The sequence below is a fragment of the Typopeltis vanoorti genome, chromosome 3 (assembly GCF_054136105.1).
Source record: "Typopeltis vanoorti isolate ZY-2024b chromosome 3, IOZ_Tvanoo_1.0, whole genome shotgun sequence".
Lineage (NCBI taxonomy): Eukaryota > Metazoa > Arthropoda > Arachnida > Uropygi > Thelyphonidae > Typopeltis > Typopeltis vanoorti.
The window spans coordinates 126277279-126295345 of NC_143551.1; the positions used below are offsets into that span (position 1 = coordinate 126277279).

The window sequence follows — 18067 nt, forward strand, 5'->3', positions numbered from 1 at the left end:
AGTGTATAGTTCGAATTTTTGAAGAATTCTTGCTGTTTGTTTCGAGACTGCAATCTTCATGCTGCAAACTTCAATTTTCCGATGCATAGTTGGAAAATATGAATCTTTCATCTTTTATTTTTCAGACAAATTACGGAGACTACAACCTTGTTAGAAATAATTACTTTAATTTCCCGACATTTTGACCTTCATATTAAGGCCATCATCTGGAGTATACAGATATATAAGAGACGAGCTCTATTATATTTCAAATAGTATGCCAAAGAGACAATGATTTGATTAACAGTTATTCTACAGGCCTGACCTCTAGTGAAAAAATAAATAAATAAAATAAATAATAAATAAATCAATAATAATAAAATAAAATACTACATCAAAATTATATTCTATTTATAACATCATCATTTTATATAGATAGTTTTATTACAGCAAAAGTGCTGTCCAAATTTAACTTGAGTTATATTAAAGTTAAGATCCTGGCCTACATACAGTACTATTTATAATTAACTCCATGTTCCAACATAAAAATGTGCAGTAATTCATTGAGAGAGAAGATGCAAGAAATAAGAAAACTCTCACTGGCTATGTTGTTGTTGATAGTGATGTTTTCCAATGGTTAAGGACAAAGAGTACACAGAGAATCTGAAATTGGAAAAGATCACCATAGAATTAAGCAAGATAAAACTGAATTTCATGCTGAAAAGAAGGGAGTGTAAGAAAGTTTTAAAACGAATCAAAGTTGAGCAGCTATCAGAGATGAAATGTGGACTCAAATACACAAAAACTATTCAAGAGAAAATGAAACAGATTGAAAACAAATACCAAATCTTGGAGATTCAGTTCCAAATTCTGAAGAAAACACTGATCGATTCAGCCAGAGAGGCATGTGGTTAGGTTGTCTGCAAGAACAGAAAAATCAGAACTCCATAGCAGACTCAAAGAGGCAGCCAAGGAAAAGAAGAAACAGTATCAAAAGTTCCTGGCAGTTAAGTTACCATATGACCATAGAGAAAATTGCAAGAGAGTGAAGTACTATGAAAAATTAGCTAGACAAAAATCGATGAAAGACTTTGATAAGAACATAGAAATTAATATCAGCAAGATGGGAAAATATTCTGGAGGGTAGTGAAAAAGCTTAGAAATGGAAGAATGAGTACTGTAAAAGGAATCAGAGATGATAAATGTGACATGAAAATCAGAGATATAGATATTCTAGATGTGAGTGATTACTTTGAAAGATTGCTAAATGGAACAAGCGGTGACAGCACTGATTGTAGAAAACACTCAACAGGAATGTAATCAGGAATAAATATTAACACTTGAAATAGAAAGAGCCATCAAAAATCTGAAATGCAGAAAGGTAGCTGGTGTAGATGATATTTAGCCAGAAATGCTCAAATATGGAAGGTTTACAGTGGATAATTCAGAATGCCTAGTTCCAAAGTCAAATTCCAGATGATTAAGGGAAATAAAACTGAATGTGAGAATTAAATTTCTTTACTGAGTGTTCTAGTAAGATGCATGTAAGTATACTTGAGAAACAGCTAAGAAAAATTTTCGAAGGCTGGAGAAGAACAATCTGAATTCAGGCCAAACAGAGGTTGTCAGAATCAAATTTTCATTTTAAGACAAATAGTGAGAATTCATGGGAATATAAAGAAGGATCTGTATTTAAATTTTTATTATTATCTGGAAAAGGTGCAAAGAGAAAAGTTGTTCAAAACAATACAGTTATATGGTGTAAATGGGACATTACACCAAGCAATACGTTGTGGTCTACACTGCTTGGAAAGATGTAAATGGACACCATAATGTGAGGAACAAACAGCCATGCTACCCACCTTAATAAGATATAGGACCTCTTTTTTTTAATAGGAATTGTCGATAGGAAGTTAACAATGGTGTAATTTTTTCATGCAATACTATCATCATATCCTGCACATCCCCCCCCCCCCCCCCCCAAAAAAAAAAAAGAGAGAGAGAGAGAGAGAGGTTCTTAGCATGATTATGATTAGGTGCAATAGACTAAAAACATTAGCATTTGTGAGATCTAGCTGACAGCTGAGAATATCCTTACAGGAGATAAGTATATTTATGATGGAGTGACAGGAAAGGATGGGCAGGGAAGTTTTGCTAATCACTGCAGAGATATTAAAAAGCAGAAATCTCCTATGGTGGTAGTAATATAGACAATGAGTAAAAAGAAGACAAAATACATAATTGAGTGCTGCTGCTGCTGTAGAAGAGGATCATCTGAGGCAGACTGTGAACTGCACAAACATAACTCTTATGAATATATGAATATCTATCATTATGGACAATTTGAATATATACACCAGAAGGAGGAGAAAATATGCAAGATGATGGAAGGCCAGAGAATACATGCAGTTAAGACAAAAGTGCTATGTTGTGGTGGTAACAGGTGATGTAGTGAAGTGTTATGGTTTAGCATGGAGTGTAGCACAGAGTAGCTTGTGATGTATCCTTGCATTTCATGGAGATGTCATGTAATAATAATAATGATGATATGACTGAAACATATTATTTGGTGAAATACTTGTAGTAGAACATGAGGATATTCCTGGACATTGTATAAGATGACTGTGAGCAATAAAGTGAGGAACATGTTTTTGCAGATGAATGGGTTTAAAGCATGGTGTGATAACAAGGGCCTCTCTCATGAATCTTTGATTAGGTAGAGGTTTAATTATATTAATAACAATATGTACACTTGCTATGCTGTCATAAATTCAAAGGATACATCTGCTTTGGAAGGAGAAAGAATGCAAGATGAGGGAGAGGTTTAATTATATTAATAACAATATGTGCACTTGCTATGCATGTATTATCTGGCCTTCCCTCATCTTGCATTCTTTCTCCTTCCAAAGCAGATGTATCAATGCAAGATGAGGGAAGGCCAGATAATACATGCAGTTAAGACAAAAATGCTATGTTGTGTGATAACATATGATGTAATGAAGTGTTATGGTTTGTCATGGAGTGACAGAGTAGCTTTCTGTGATCTATCTTTGCATTTCATGGAGATGTTGGAAGATGTTTTGCATACTAAGTGAAGACAGATTCTTCTTGTTTACCTTTACTGCCTGAGTATCCTGAAGCTTGACAGCAATGATAAAGGAAGGCATCTTCATCACTGAACATCATTTCTGTTTCACCTTCAATATATGGCTAAACAAAAAAAAATATTAATAAGTTTAATAATGAATTATGTATTATTAATAACCAAGTATACAGTAAACAGTGGCACTAAAATCTTAATCATCACCATCATCATTATTATTTCCTGAAATGTGACATTAAAGGTTTTCAAGGCATTATGAATGCTCATAGTAAGAGTTTCAGAGTAAGTATGTCTATGCTTACCTATAATATCCATAAGATAATAGCAGTGAGAAGAATTCTTTCATAAATTTTGTTATAATTTGAGAATGGTATCATTAGAATGCACTTGGAAAATTGTAGAATACTGTCACTATACAGTAAAATAGAATACAATCACTTTTATTGAAGCACATGTTTGCAGAATATTACAGCAATAATATTCTGCAAACATGGGAATACTGTAACTACAAACCTAACATGGCATTAGAACAGGATTTTGGTAACATTATCATGGTTAGACCAATCTCCATACGTGCACTACTATTCAGTCAATGTGTGTGTGTTTTCTTTTAATGTTACACGGTGATCAGCATTCATCTTGATAAATTATGGAGACTACTACCATGGTAAGAATAATTACTTTGAAATATATATTGATCTTTAATTGACCATGATTTATAAATATCTAATGCTAACATTTGATTATATAGAGAAACCTGTGGAGAATTCATGACTAAAATTAACACACGTGAACCACAGTAGTAGGTTTTTTTTATTACGTAAATATTTCGTCCTAGGTATCTTAGGACATCATCAGTACAGTAGAACAATACTAGGAATGACACAAAGGATGGGGTGCGTACGTACAATGGAATCCACTGATATTCCTTTTGCATCTTCCTTCATTTTATCCACTGCTCTTTCTAAATGTGCAATGAAAATGCTTGGTGATATTGGATCCCCTTGTCTAGTACCTCTGCATGTTCTAAACTATTTCCCCAAATCATCACTGTATACAATCTCTTAATGATTTCTTCAAAATGTTAACATTTGCAGAAGAAATAACACTAGTCAACAGCTTGAGGTTTCCATTCTACCACCATTATAAAAAGCAAGGTCATTGGAGCTGTCCGTTCCTTAGCACATTCTCTTAAAAATCCCATCGAATCACTGACTTCCAGAATATTCAGTATTCAAAATACATTCTGCTCATGCACTTCTAAACCCTCAACCATTCCCACACCCTATAGGAATAAAACATAATTTTCCAGGATGAAATATCCCAATAATGTGATCATTAAACAACTCCTGTATATCATATGCATTGATCAGTTAGCCTCCATTTTCATCTAACAAGGTCACTTGTCCACAAAAATTTCTCATCTAACTGGCCATTGCCATACAATGAAAGAATTTCTTAGGCTTTATCTTGGATAGCAGTGCTAGTTTCTTCACACATTCTAATTTTTTCTTCTTACTAATAGTGACAGGCTTGAGTTATATTCCTCATGCAAATTCTCCCTATGGCTCATACTTTTTTCCATAACCTTTTTCATGTTCATTGCCTGTTTTATTTCATTAGTCATCATCATTAGGCTAATTAATGCAATTTGCCATTGTGCTGTCAAATATTTCTTAACTATCACAATGAACAGTTGATAATTCTTCATCCCAATTCTTCAATCCAAAGAACTTTCCCAAGTTGATTTCTAAAATTATTTTAATGACCTGCCTTATAATTTCACATAAATTCCTTTCCTCTTGATACCTCTGCATATTCACATTAAACAGTTGCATCAGCGAGAATGACATCTCAGTTACAATGAGATTCTCAGATGCTAGGATCAAATTCACAACTCCTTATCCTTATGACCCTTTAAAAATTCCAGTTTTCTTACCACTTGCTCGTTCCTATGCCCAATTTATGCTGCTAAATTTAAAAATCTACCATAATAATTCATGCTCATTTTGCAATGAACAAACTAATCTGTCTAGAAATGATCTTCTCATCACCTGTGTTCCATGGTCGGCAGCAATATTTCACTAAATACAGTTTTGTTCTTCCTCCACCTAATATCTGAAAAGTTCTTATTAAATGTTCTTTGTGACTTAAGAATTCAAGGCCAGGTATTTCTAAATTACAAGCATCATCAGTAATGAACATACACACTATAAAATCTTTCTTATATATATATATATATATATATATATACATATATACATATATATATATATATACATACATACATACACATATATATGATTAAAGTTTATAAGGCAGAACATATTTAATGTTTAAACATTTTACTTCATGTTTAAACATGGAATAAGTTGATAACATTATTTGCATTTGTTGTTTATTTATGTACAGTGGTATCATGCAAATCCAAACTAATAATAACTGTGCTCATTCGGATTAGCGAAAAGTTTGTATTAGAGAATTTTCCCCCAAGAGACAACAATAACTAGCAAGACAAAAATAATCAGATTCTAATGGTACATCAATTTAATTCTGTAAATAAATGAAGTAACTGATAGAAAAAAGCTACTGTACTGTAATATAAAACTTAAAAAATAATACAATACACAAGTTTATTTTAGTAAAAAATATAGTTTGTATGTATTGTTGAGGATTCGGATTTAATAAAATTGCATAGTTCAGTACATAACTTAATTTGCATAAAAAACATCACTTTCTTGTACACAACACAAAAAAAAAAAAGTTTCATAAAATAACAAACAAAAAAGTTTTTTTTATTATTATTATTTCTATGTAAAAAAAGTCAATGATTTTCTTTTGCTTCTTGAAAGCTAAACTTTTTTTTGAATGCTTCTTCTCGGAGCTGCATTAGCAATAAAATTTCGTGGAATGGTGTATCATTCCGCTTAGCCCATTCTATACACACATTAAAACTGTCAATTGTGTCTTCATGTTTTACTTTTTTTTTTCTTCAAGCTCTTTATCGTCATCATCGTTTTCTAATTCATTCTGTAGTATCATATTTATAATTTCAGCATCTGATTTGATTTCGAATTCACTTCCGGTTCTACCTGTAATCCATTCCGTAACATCTGTTTGGAAATTTCAATATCTGGATTTATATTTTTAACCAAATTATGCACGTTTTGAATTTCCTCTTTTTGTGTATCACCGTAGTTATACTGTACTGTAATAATAATAAAATAAATAATAATAGTTAAAATAATAATTATTAAATAAAAATAATAGTACACAAAATAATAATACGTAATAAATAAAACTTTTTTTCTTTCAAACTGCAGTTCGGATTACTGGAGGGTTCGGACTAAAGAGGTTCAGGTTAGCGAGATACCACTGTACTTAGTAAAATGACATTTCATCCCAATTGCACAAGATTTCTTTAGGTGTAAATATATAAACTGGTAAACAAAATAGTAAGGACTAACTGTTATGCAGTTATACAGAAGATACTCATGTTATTTTTTAAATTATTTATAATTGTTCCGAACGTTCTGCGTGTTTTGGTATTCACGTGAACATGTTCAACTAATGAAGGCTAGGATGTATTCAGACAAGTAATTACTTTGGTTAATGTTTAAATGTTTAGAATCTAATGCTATTTCCAAAGATTTCCATATTTTTCTTTCTATTGTATCACAGCAACAGTGTAATAGTTCTGATTTATCCTCCCCCCAACACACACACACACAGCTTGGAAAGAAGTCAATGGACACTATAGCATGAAGAACAAACAAACAACCATGGCACAAACCTTAATAAGATGTAGGACATCCTTTTATTGCAATAACTGCAGCAATCCTATGGGGAATACTTTCCACAAGCATACAATAGTGATCAATGGGAATTTTGGACCATTCATCCTGTAGGCATATTGAAGTCCTGGACTGTGACGGATGAACGTCCCTTGACCTCACCTGATGCTACAGTTCAACCAATAGATATTCAATAGGGTTGAGATCAGGGCTCTGTGGAGACCAATCAAGTGTGGTGATGTTCATGTCTACAAACCACACAGTTACAGCAGCAGCTGCATGACAGCGCAATGTCTTATTGAAAGAGACAATGGTCAGTTCCATAGAAATGCCACAAAGTAGGAAACAGCATTGCATTGCCCAGAATATTCAGATATCTCTTGGAGTTCAATGTTCATGGCACCACAGAGAGGTCTAAGGCAAAACCAGGAAAAACAGGACCATGCCATCACACTACCACCTCTGAATTTCATATTGTGGGTTATGCACTCTAAGAGAGGTTCATCAGGCTTCTGCCACACCCATCTGCTCAGTAAAATGTGTAGCATGACTCACTGCTCCATAACATAACACAGCTTTCCAGATCTAACACTGATGGCATGAAGCTAATGTCTGTAACCAGGCATCCGAAGGTACCAAGCCTCCTGGCCCACTTGCGCAACTATGGAAATATATTATTAATAATAACAATCTTTGCATAAAAATTAAAAATAACTTAAAATGTCTGGCAGTACATTCAGATGGAATGTTGGTAAACAAATCGATTTATTTTATTACATGTTTAGTTCTCTAAAAAAAAACTCGCAGCTTTTCTTAAACATTGTACAACAGCAATGTATTTTTAAGTACAATGATACCACATATTAAACAAAAATCAGAAAAGTCTTTGTGGGAAGTTCTATTATTCCACTTTCAACTCATCGTGGACCTGTCAAAGAATCATCATGGGAGGTCCACACTATCATGTGCAAAAAGATCATCAAACCATGCTTTAAATCCATTCACAGTTTTCCATACTCACCACACTTCCAGAAAATGCATTTCCCTCATCAAACACAATCCATGCAAAGAACGTGATCCCCACTCCTTGCTTACACCTTCCATGGATGGTCTCTTGTTCTACCCCTGTCTCCCTCTATGCTATGCTAGGAAAAGTCTCCTCCACATTAATCTGGCAACAACCCTTCACCAACTTATGTCTTAATCATAGCACTCTCTTTCCTTTTTCTATTTACAAGGCTCTGCGAGTTGCATTCTCACAATCAGAACTCTGCCTAATATATCCTCATTAGTGAGGACCAGGATTCAGAATCGGTTTGATAATAGCAGTATGCTTTGATGGTCAGCATGGGTTTGTTAGAGGAAATCACATTGTACTACAACAAGGTGACTGATTCAATGGATAAGAGAGATGCATATATAGTGGTATAATTGAATTTTCAAAGGCCTCTGATAGACTGCCATATGAAATCTGGTAACTAAACTGGAACACATGGCAATCAAATCTGCACACACAGTAATCCATAGGTGGTTTAATGATTTATACAAGGGAATCATAACCTGTTTGCTTCTACATGTCAAGGTCTTCTTCATCATTAAAAAAACCCATTGTGATGTTCCCACAATTTCAGCAATATGACCCCACAACTTCAAGTCTCTATCCAACATCACTCTCAGAGATCTCTCATCTCTTCCACTTCCATCAAAATTTCCAAATTAATTATATACTCTGCATCCCAAATTTCAAGACTATACACTTTGCAACATTAAACTGATAGCTCCACTAATTCCACACACATAGTCTACTGAGATCCTCCTGCAAGACCACAACATCTACTTTGCAGTTCATAGTTCTTCCCAACTTTGCATCATCATCAGCAGCAAACAGCTACATATCTGCAGTTTAGCATATACCACTAACATACAAGTTAAACAATAATGGCTGCAAAACAGGCCTCTGCAGCACTCCACTTTTTTTATCCTAAAAAAAGGAAGTGAACTTCCTATTTTTAGGATACCTCTCCCCTATACACAATCTGCTGATACCTATTTGACAACCAATCCATCAAACAAGTCACCAGTCTGTTATCCAATCCCATGTGTTCCAATTTGGTTACCAGATTTCATGTGCAATCTATCAGAGGCCTTTGAAAAATTCATTATACCACTGTTTATGCATCTCTCTTATCCAGTGAATCAGTCACCATGTTGTAGTACATAAGCAGATTGCAAAACATGATTTCCCCTAACAAACCCATGCCGACCATCAAAGAATACTGTCATTATCAAACCGATTCTGAATCCTGGTCCTCGCTAACTCTCACCAACAACAACTCCAGACACATAGATTAGCTTACAATTTGAAGCTTCAGTTCCTCTCCCCCTCCCCTTTGTGAGTAAAACAATTTATTATTATTCAGGCCTCCATGGAGTCAAGAGACTTCTCATGGGAGGACCTTCCTAGGAAACACAAAGTCTATCATACCACTCCTTGATCGTTCTTGCTCTCACCACTCTATCAGACAATGCATTCCATGGTTCAACCATCTTCCATGCAAATAAACCACTCCTCACCCTCTTGCTCACAGCTTCCTTTCATAACTTCCATGGATGGCCCCTTGTTATCATTCATTCTTGCTGTTCTACCAAGTTAAAGAACTCCCCAGTATCAACCTTGTAACTGCCTCTCAACAGTTTAAAAGTCTCAATTATATCACCTCTCTTTCTATCCACCAAACTCTGCAGTCCACCTTCCCTCAGCCGATCCTCATAACTAACATTGTACAGTTCCTGAAACAATCTTTGTTATCTGCCTCTGTACCCTTTCCACAGTTAATTTATCTCCTTCAAATCCTGGTGACCAAATTTGAGAACAATAGTCTAAGTGTGGTCTGATCAGTATCATACAATGGAATGATAACTCTTTTATCTCTGCAGGTCAGCATCCTTTGCAGCAATCCTCTGGGTTACCTTCACCACCTTTGCAATATGCTCTCTGAATTTCAGTTTTCTATCAATCATCATCCCCAGATCTCTTCTCTTCCCTCTACTTCCTCCAGTAAAGCTTCTCCAATTGAGTATGCAGCCTCGCATCGATGGATCCCAACTTTGCTGCATTAAACTGGCATCCTCCCCCCATTCATTTGCCCATCTGTCTAGTTTAAACAAATCCTCTTGCAGGGCTGCCATATCTGCACTATTACTAATAACCTTTTCCATCTTCACATCATCCACAAACAACTGAACATCTCCTTGCAGTCCATTGACAATGTCATTAATATAAAGGTTGAACAACACAGGTCGCAGCACTGAGACTTGTGGAACCCCACTTGTAACCTTCTACCTCCTTGATATTGCCCCACCGTAGACAACTGTCTGATACTTATCAGACAGCCAATCCTGAATCCAGTTGACTAAACCGACATTTAAACCCATGTGGCTGCAACTTAAATATCTGCGTATCATGTGGCACCTTGTCAAATGCCTTTGCAAAATTCAAAAAAAGGGCAGTATATGCCTTTCCCTCATCAACTGCTCTTGTCACTTTATTATAAAAGGCAATCATATTACTAAAGTAAGAGCACCCCTTAACAAATCCATGTTGATTCTCACAGATAACATTACCTTCTTCTGCCCAACGCTGTATATGGTCCCTTACTAATTTCTTCAAGACCTTAACAACTACTGATGACACACAAACTGGCCTATAATTAGACACTTCCAGTCTGCTATGCACTTATGCAATGCACTATCTTCCCTTCTTTCCATTCCATGGGTACCTTTCCTGTACTCAGACTTTCATTGAAAATCCAGGTCAATGGAGCTGTCAGTTCTTTAACACATTCTCTCAAAACCCATGGTGAAATAACATCCAATTCCCCACCTTTACTGACGTCCAGAGTATTCATATTTGGAACACACTCTCCTCTTGCACTTCTTAACCTCGAACCTGCCCTATCCCTCAAGTATTAAAACCTATTTCTCCAGGATGAAATACTCCAACAACTTCACTATGTCCTCTGCATCAGTCACTCTATTCCCATTTTTATCCCAGAATGTCATTCTTCCACACGCATTTCTCCTCCTACTGGCCATATAGCTAAAAAATTCCCTAGGATTTTCTTCAGATCTTAGTGCCAATCTTTTTTCATATTCCAGTTTTGCCTTCCTCACCATACTAGTCATTCTCCTGGCCTGAGACTTATATTCCTCATGTATCTGATCTCGACCCCCTCTCCTTATCTCTCTTCCATAATCTCTTTTTCACCTGCAGTTCCTGTTTGATGTTGTTTGTCATGAACTTCACACCAAATTGTGTTCTCTTCTATGCTCGTTGAATACAGCTTACTATTGCTGCTAACAAATATTCCGTCAGAATTTCCCAAGCAATAATGATATCCTGGCCTTCCAAATCCCGACCTTCATGGAACTGTCCCAAGTTGATATCTAAGACTATTATAATCACCTGCGTTATAATTCCACATATATTCCCTTTTCTTTGATACTCTTGCATGTCTAGTCAATTGGTTTCGAAGTCAAAACCACATGGTCACTCTCTCTCCAACTGGTGGGAGAGATGTCATCTCAGTTATTATCAGCTCTTCTGATGCTATGACCAAATCCAAAACTCTCAAAACCCATGGTGAAATACCATCCAGTTCCCCACCTTGACTGACGTCCAGAGTACTTAGTATTTGGAGAACACTTGAACCTCTTGTTCTCTCTATTACATGTTGTCTAAGACATTTGTCCTTCAAGAATTCTAGAAATTCCATTCCTTTATTACTAAATGCATTTTCCTCTTCCCATCTCATACTGCTGTAGTTAAAATCTCCCATAACAATCATTCTTCTTGCACTTGCCAAGCTCAACTGCCTAAACATCTCCTGCTCCCCACCCTCTATGCTTCTTGGTTTGTAGCAACACCCTACTAAATATCCTTTCTTGGCCACGTCAACCTCACCCATTAGTGTCATTGCCTTCCAAAGTTCTCCACTCTTAGAGGACATAAGTCATCTCTTATCATATGCAGTACTCCACCACCACGTTTTCCTTTCCTATATGCTGAAAAATGATGTACCATACTACTTCTATTTCTGTTATTATATTTTCTGTCGACTATGTCTCAGAGATCCCAATAATCTTTGGCCATGCTGATGCTATCAGTGCCACCAATTCATCATCTTTATTCCCGATACTTCCGGCATTAGTATAAAGCATAAAAAATGTCACTGCTTCTATACCTATCATTATCTCCTTCAGAACCCACTGGACTCAGTGTTACCTGATGTCATTACCCTTTCCCCAAGCACCCATTTCCACAAGAGGTCACCCCTGCTACCATCCACCCTGGGAATTCTAGTTTCCCCTACACTGACACACCAACTCATTCAGAAAATAGCAATCTCTCCAGATGCCTACTTCCTTCCTCATTCAAATGCAAGCGGTCTCTCTCACATACAGTTCCTTTCTGTACTCAAATGCTCTCCAAGCATCCACATATTCCAATCCTCTCTTCTGACACATCCTGGCTATTATGCTATTCATTATTACTGCTCTTCTGCTCAGCTCGTAACTATCATACCTGGGCAACACACACACACACACACACACACACACACACACACACACACACACACACACACACACACACACACACACACTCTTTCCTCTCTGTGTTTTCTTTCGTACAACCTCAAACAAGAATCTCAGATCTCTCGCCACCCGATTTACATTGCTTCTCAAGTCATTCATGCCCAACATTACAACCACCTCATCCACCCCACTTAATTTCCATAGCCACACACTCTATCCTTCCTCCAGGCAAACAGTCTTCTGGCATCCTATCTTGCACACCTGATCATCGAGTCTCCATACATCACAGCTCTTACCACTCTGTTACTTGATTACTCATCTGCATCTCTCACTCTCCTCTAACTCTTTCAATCTGTGTTCCCCTACTTACCTGCTGTCTCGGCATCACTATCTCTGGTTCCAACATTCCCTTGCATTCTTCTCATTCTCTCTCTGTCTGTTTCCATTCTCTCCTCTCCTATCGTTCCCATAACTCTTTCTCCATTCCCTCCCTTCTACTGTTTCTATTCTCTCCTATCATTCCCATACCCTCTCTCTCTCTCTCTCATTCCCTCTCTTCTACTGCTCCAATTCTCTCCTATCATTCCCATACCTCTCTCTCATTCCAACTCTGATTCGCCTTGCATTCATCTCTTCCATTCGACTAATCTTTCATACTTCTCATCTCATTCCCGAGACATTCCACCATCTCTTTCAGATCATCTGTCTCTCTCTCTCTCTGCAAGTTAGCCACTCTTACTTGCCATTCATCCTCCCAATCATGATCATCTCTGAAAACTTCACAATTGTTCAAGCCTTCCACACTCTAATTTCTTCATTCATATTTCGCTGCTCATTATTCCCACCTATCACACTACTCGTCTCTCGAAGATCTCCCGCTCCTGATTTTTCCACATTTTTCGAAAATTTTTCCCGCTTTCCACGAATTTGGGATTTGACCTGTTACGATACATATCAAACAAGTGTGTTAAGGGTGTTGTGAATTTTCTAGAGCATTTCTTCAAGATATGCGCTGATAGATTGCTAAATCCTACTTCCTTATTAAAAATCAAGTTTATTTAATTCCTCATATACTTTCTACACACTCACCATTAGCTCCCCCTCAATCATACCCTCTACACTCAAGTTTCACGTCACATTCTTGAAAATAAAATACTTTGATAAAGTGATAACCTGAATTAAAAACCTCAATTATATCCTCTGCAGTTTGTACCAATGTACCATCACAATGCATTTAACCCATAGTCATTCTTTCTTCTACTTTCCACATAACAAAAGAATTCACCAGGATTTTCTTAGTTTAAGTGGCTATTTTCTGCTCATGCTGCACTGTTACTATCTTTACCAACTGAGTCACTCTTAATGCAACTGATTATTACCAATATTATTTTGTGTTGCCTCCACAGTAGCATGCCTTTTTTTCCCAAATTCCATGCTTAATCTCTTCATTCATCCATTTTACTCCTACTTTATTTAGCCTTTTCATCCTTAGAATACACTCACACACTGCTACCAGTTGTCTAAATTTTTCATAATCATAGCAATGCAGTTCCACATATATTCCTTCTTCACACAAGTTCTATGACTGGCTATAACTGAGGTGATTTCCTCATGGTCACTCATCAACTGGAGAAGATTAAACACTTCATTCACAATCACATCCTCTGATGATGTGATCAGATCTAATAGATAAACACTCTCTATGACATAACTGCCTAAGCTAGTGGTCCCCTAAGAACTTGAGAAATTCATTCCCCTTATTCCTTGGTGCTATTTCTTCATTCCAATTAATATTGACATAATTAAAATCACTCATAATAATCACTCTTCTCTTGCTCATTAATCCAAGTTGCCTGTACATTCCCAGGCCTATAGCAACACCACTAAATATGTCATCATATTAACCTTCACCTCACCTCATACCATACTGCTCTACTATTTTCCCTTTATGTATTACCTTATGCAGACATAATATTCCTGCTATCATCATCAACACCCTCCTTCTCCCTTCTTTCCCTTCCTTTTCTTATGAAAAACATCATACTCTGCCATTTCTGTTCCAATGAGAATATCATTCTCAACCAACCATGTTTCTCTTATTCCACTCTTTTGAAGTGAATAAATTAAATTAAAACATTCATGTTGGATAGACTGGAAATCTCTCACTGCCACCCTGACTTTCTAGCAGGACAGGAGAAAACACTTTGCTCTGTCACAATTTCAGATTTGCATATCAGCGGATGCAGCACTTATTGTGACAGTTCTTTGATTGTAAGCAAGTCTGTATAGAGGAGAAATAAATGTGTTTCTTTTAGGAGATATTATAAAACAGTCATTAAGGAGGATTCTACATTTGGTTGATATATTTGAAATGCTATTGTAAATAAGTGAACCATCATTAATAAGCCATATCAGGATGGTAAATATAAGAAAAAGAAAGAACAGGTGTGAATAGAAATAATTCCATTACTTATAATTATAATTTCATTAAATATAATTATTAAATATATTATTAATAATAATATAAATAATTATTAATAATAATAATATATTATTATATATTATAATATTAATATATAATAATAATATTATTATTAATAATATATTTGATATATTATTAATAATTTATATTTGTGATACATGTCTGTCCTATTAGTTGCCAGGCAGAGCAATAACATGTGAACCTATAAACTGTAGACATGCATATTTGCATTTCAGATGGATATAATTAAAAAACTTATCAGGAGACGGAAAGAGATTTGTCTGCAAAATGTAAATAACTAACCAAGATGTATACAACTGGAAGCTCAGTAAATAACTATAGGGAGGAGCTTATCCAATGAACTAATGTTGATCATTGCAGGAATGCTAATGAAGGCACATCACCTTGTACAAGTTGTTGTGGTTGTTATGCACATTCATTTCTACATCTTAAAACAATATGGGAATGCCTATCGTGTTAGAGTAAAACTTCAGTTTAATATAAACCAAAATAATCGCTCAACGTTTCGACCTCCAGAGTAAGATCATCATCTGGAGTACACACAAAGAAACAAGCTACACTACAATCTACATGGTATGCTGAAGTTACACTGATTTGGTCAAATGTTAAAACTACTGGCTTGACCTATGGTGAAAAAAAAAAAAACCTTATTACATCAAAACCTGAGTCCTGTTATTATTATTACCTATTAGGTTACAAAATTAAATTAAATTAAGCTAGAGAGCAACACTTTTTACCTAGTAATATAATAATAATAAATAATATCCACCCTTTCATTAGATGTCCCCTTCACTCTTTGTCAGTGTCTTCATGTCTTATCAATAACATATCTCACAGGTATTTTATTGGAGATCAATGGAGGCAGTCCACTTCTTATAATGTGTAGGATTCATTTTTATTAAACAATATACGAATTTTTACTCACTACATCTTTTCTTTACAAAGACCGGAATGAAACTGTTTCAAAATGTTTCCTCCAAAGGACACTGTTCATTGGACAATGTCCTCCAAGATGGATGATCTATCCTTGGCTTATATGGAATTTGAGCCATGAGCAGAAGGTTCATGGTGTTAAATTGTGAATGAAGATATTTATAATTAATAATACTTCATTCATAATTAACAAGACCTACCATATCATAAGCAGGATTTATTTAAATTTATTTTGTTAGTCTCTTGCTTATAAAATGTTATTCATGAATTCCTTTTTAGTTTTGTTAGTTAATTTTATTTATGTAATTTTTAAATATATTATAGACATGAAAAGCCTCTATATTAAAGTGTCATTTATTTTATTTGCTTTATTCTTTTAATAATAATATTTGAAACTGTAATGTATGTAATTTTAATATATCCAGAAGATTCTTTGTGATATCATTTGATTGGTTGTTGTGAGAAAACATGCAAATTTCTCCTAGCGCATGTTGGAGCGTGAATTACCATATACGAAGGGAAAAACAAGTTTGATGTGAACCTAACCGGTGAGAACCAGTTACTGGCAGGAAAAAGGAAAGAGTGGATACAAAAAAGTAAGTAAAGACAGAATCAAATAGGGGAAGAGAACGGTAGCTGGAGACTGGAGGGGAATTTTGACGTGCTAAAAAACGGAATTTAAAGGACCGGGAATCGCTTCGCAATTTAACTTACCTTTTTCTGAGTTGGATTTATACCAAAACTTCCTAATGCCTAGCAGTGGAATAGTGCAGGAAATAGGATAATATGTATAAGAAAAAGAAGAAATGGGTAGATAATTTAAACCAAGTGCATAAGGTAATATTCTCCCGAGTCTATAAATCAGTCACGGAAGTGGAAAATTCTTTTAAGTTTGTGTTACTAGAAAGTAAAAGTCAGCAAGGACTTTAAAATTATTGTTCGATCTCCTTATGATGTGATGAAGCTATATCCTGGTAAGATTACCTTTACTATACTTAGTGAGAAGTAACGAAAATTAATTCCGCCAAAATTAAATTATTCCTAGTTGCTGTATTCAGTGAGTCAAGATTTAATGTGTGATGTGCTAAGATTTTTCCTTCTTCAAGTGATAAATGCTATATTATTGAATTAAGTGTTCATTGATTGACTGAGAATACTGTGACGCCTATTTGATGTAATTTAGGAATCTCGAACGACAAGAACTAAAATTGATTGACTGAGCTTAAAGAATTACAAATGAATGTCTGATAGTTCATGAGTTGTATTCTTTGTGAATATCTTGAACTGATTTGATATTTAAAATGTTTTGAAATGTAACCTTGATCAGAGTAAAGTTATGATAGAAGTCCTTTGTAACAAGAAGGATAAGATCTGTTAAATATAATCTTTAATTATAAAGTTTAAGCTCAGCTGAGTAGTAAACTAGAATCTTAATGAGAGCTTTGTATTCGTTTAATTGTAATGTCCCTGTGGGAATACTGTGTTATGATGTAATTTATGTGACACTGTATTAAATAATTTTATTTGAATTGAATCTTGTATTTGCCTGATTGTTTCATTGCATTGCTCATTAAAATAATTCGAATCTTAGCGGGAACCCTATACAATAAAGAGAACCTCGGCCTAAAATCAGCTTATGATAACCTAATACAGTTGAAGGTTGATTTATTTAAATTGCTCTTGCAATTCAGAACATGGAATGGCACAGTATAATATAAATTTTCTTCATATTCAATTGATATATCAGCCTACAACTAGTTAAATACTAAATAGAGAGAATTGTAAGACGATAAAACATGATTGAGAAGAAGTTACGATCTAACAATGGAATGCTTCAATGGCCTTAAAGAAGTTATCAGTCAGAAGAATCTGGAAGCAATTATTTATTAAGATTTCAGGATATACCACTGATTTTCAGAATTCATGGTTTTCTTTGTACCTCTGCTTTTATTTCCTGATGAGCCTTTTTCTCTGAAGAGCAGATTATTACAAGACATGTCTGTATACAGAAGAACCCCATTTCAGTTTGATTTCTCAACATATCCATCCATCTCAATAATCACCCATTAGAATGTGCATAAAAAAATTCTGGCAACTTCACCAGATAGAAGAATCAATTTGTCTTTTCTTGGAATGTTAAACAGGTTCAATTTGATATAA

General features: G+C 35.2%; 1 protein-coding gene across 1 annotated transcript in view; it reads right to left on the reverse strand.

Moving 5' to 3' along the window:
• The window catches only part of LOC150108543 (KICSTOR complex protein SZT2-like), a 1022772-nt gene that overhangs the window by 299064 nt on the left and 705641 nt on the right, over nucleotides 1–18067 (reverse strand). The window contains exon 43 of the mRNA XM_090390485.1: nucleotides 3096–3189. Within this exon, the coding sequence (XP_090246611.1) occupies nucleotides 3096–3189 (94 nt within the window). The remainder of the gene's footprint in view (nucleotides 1–3095; nucleotides 3190–18067) is intronic.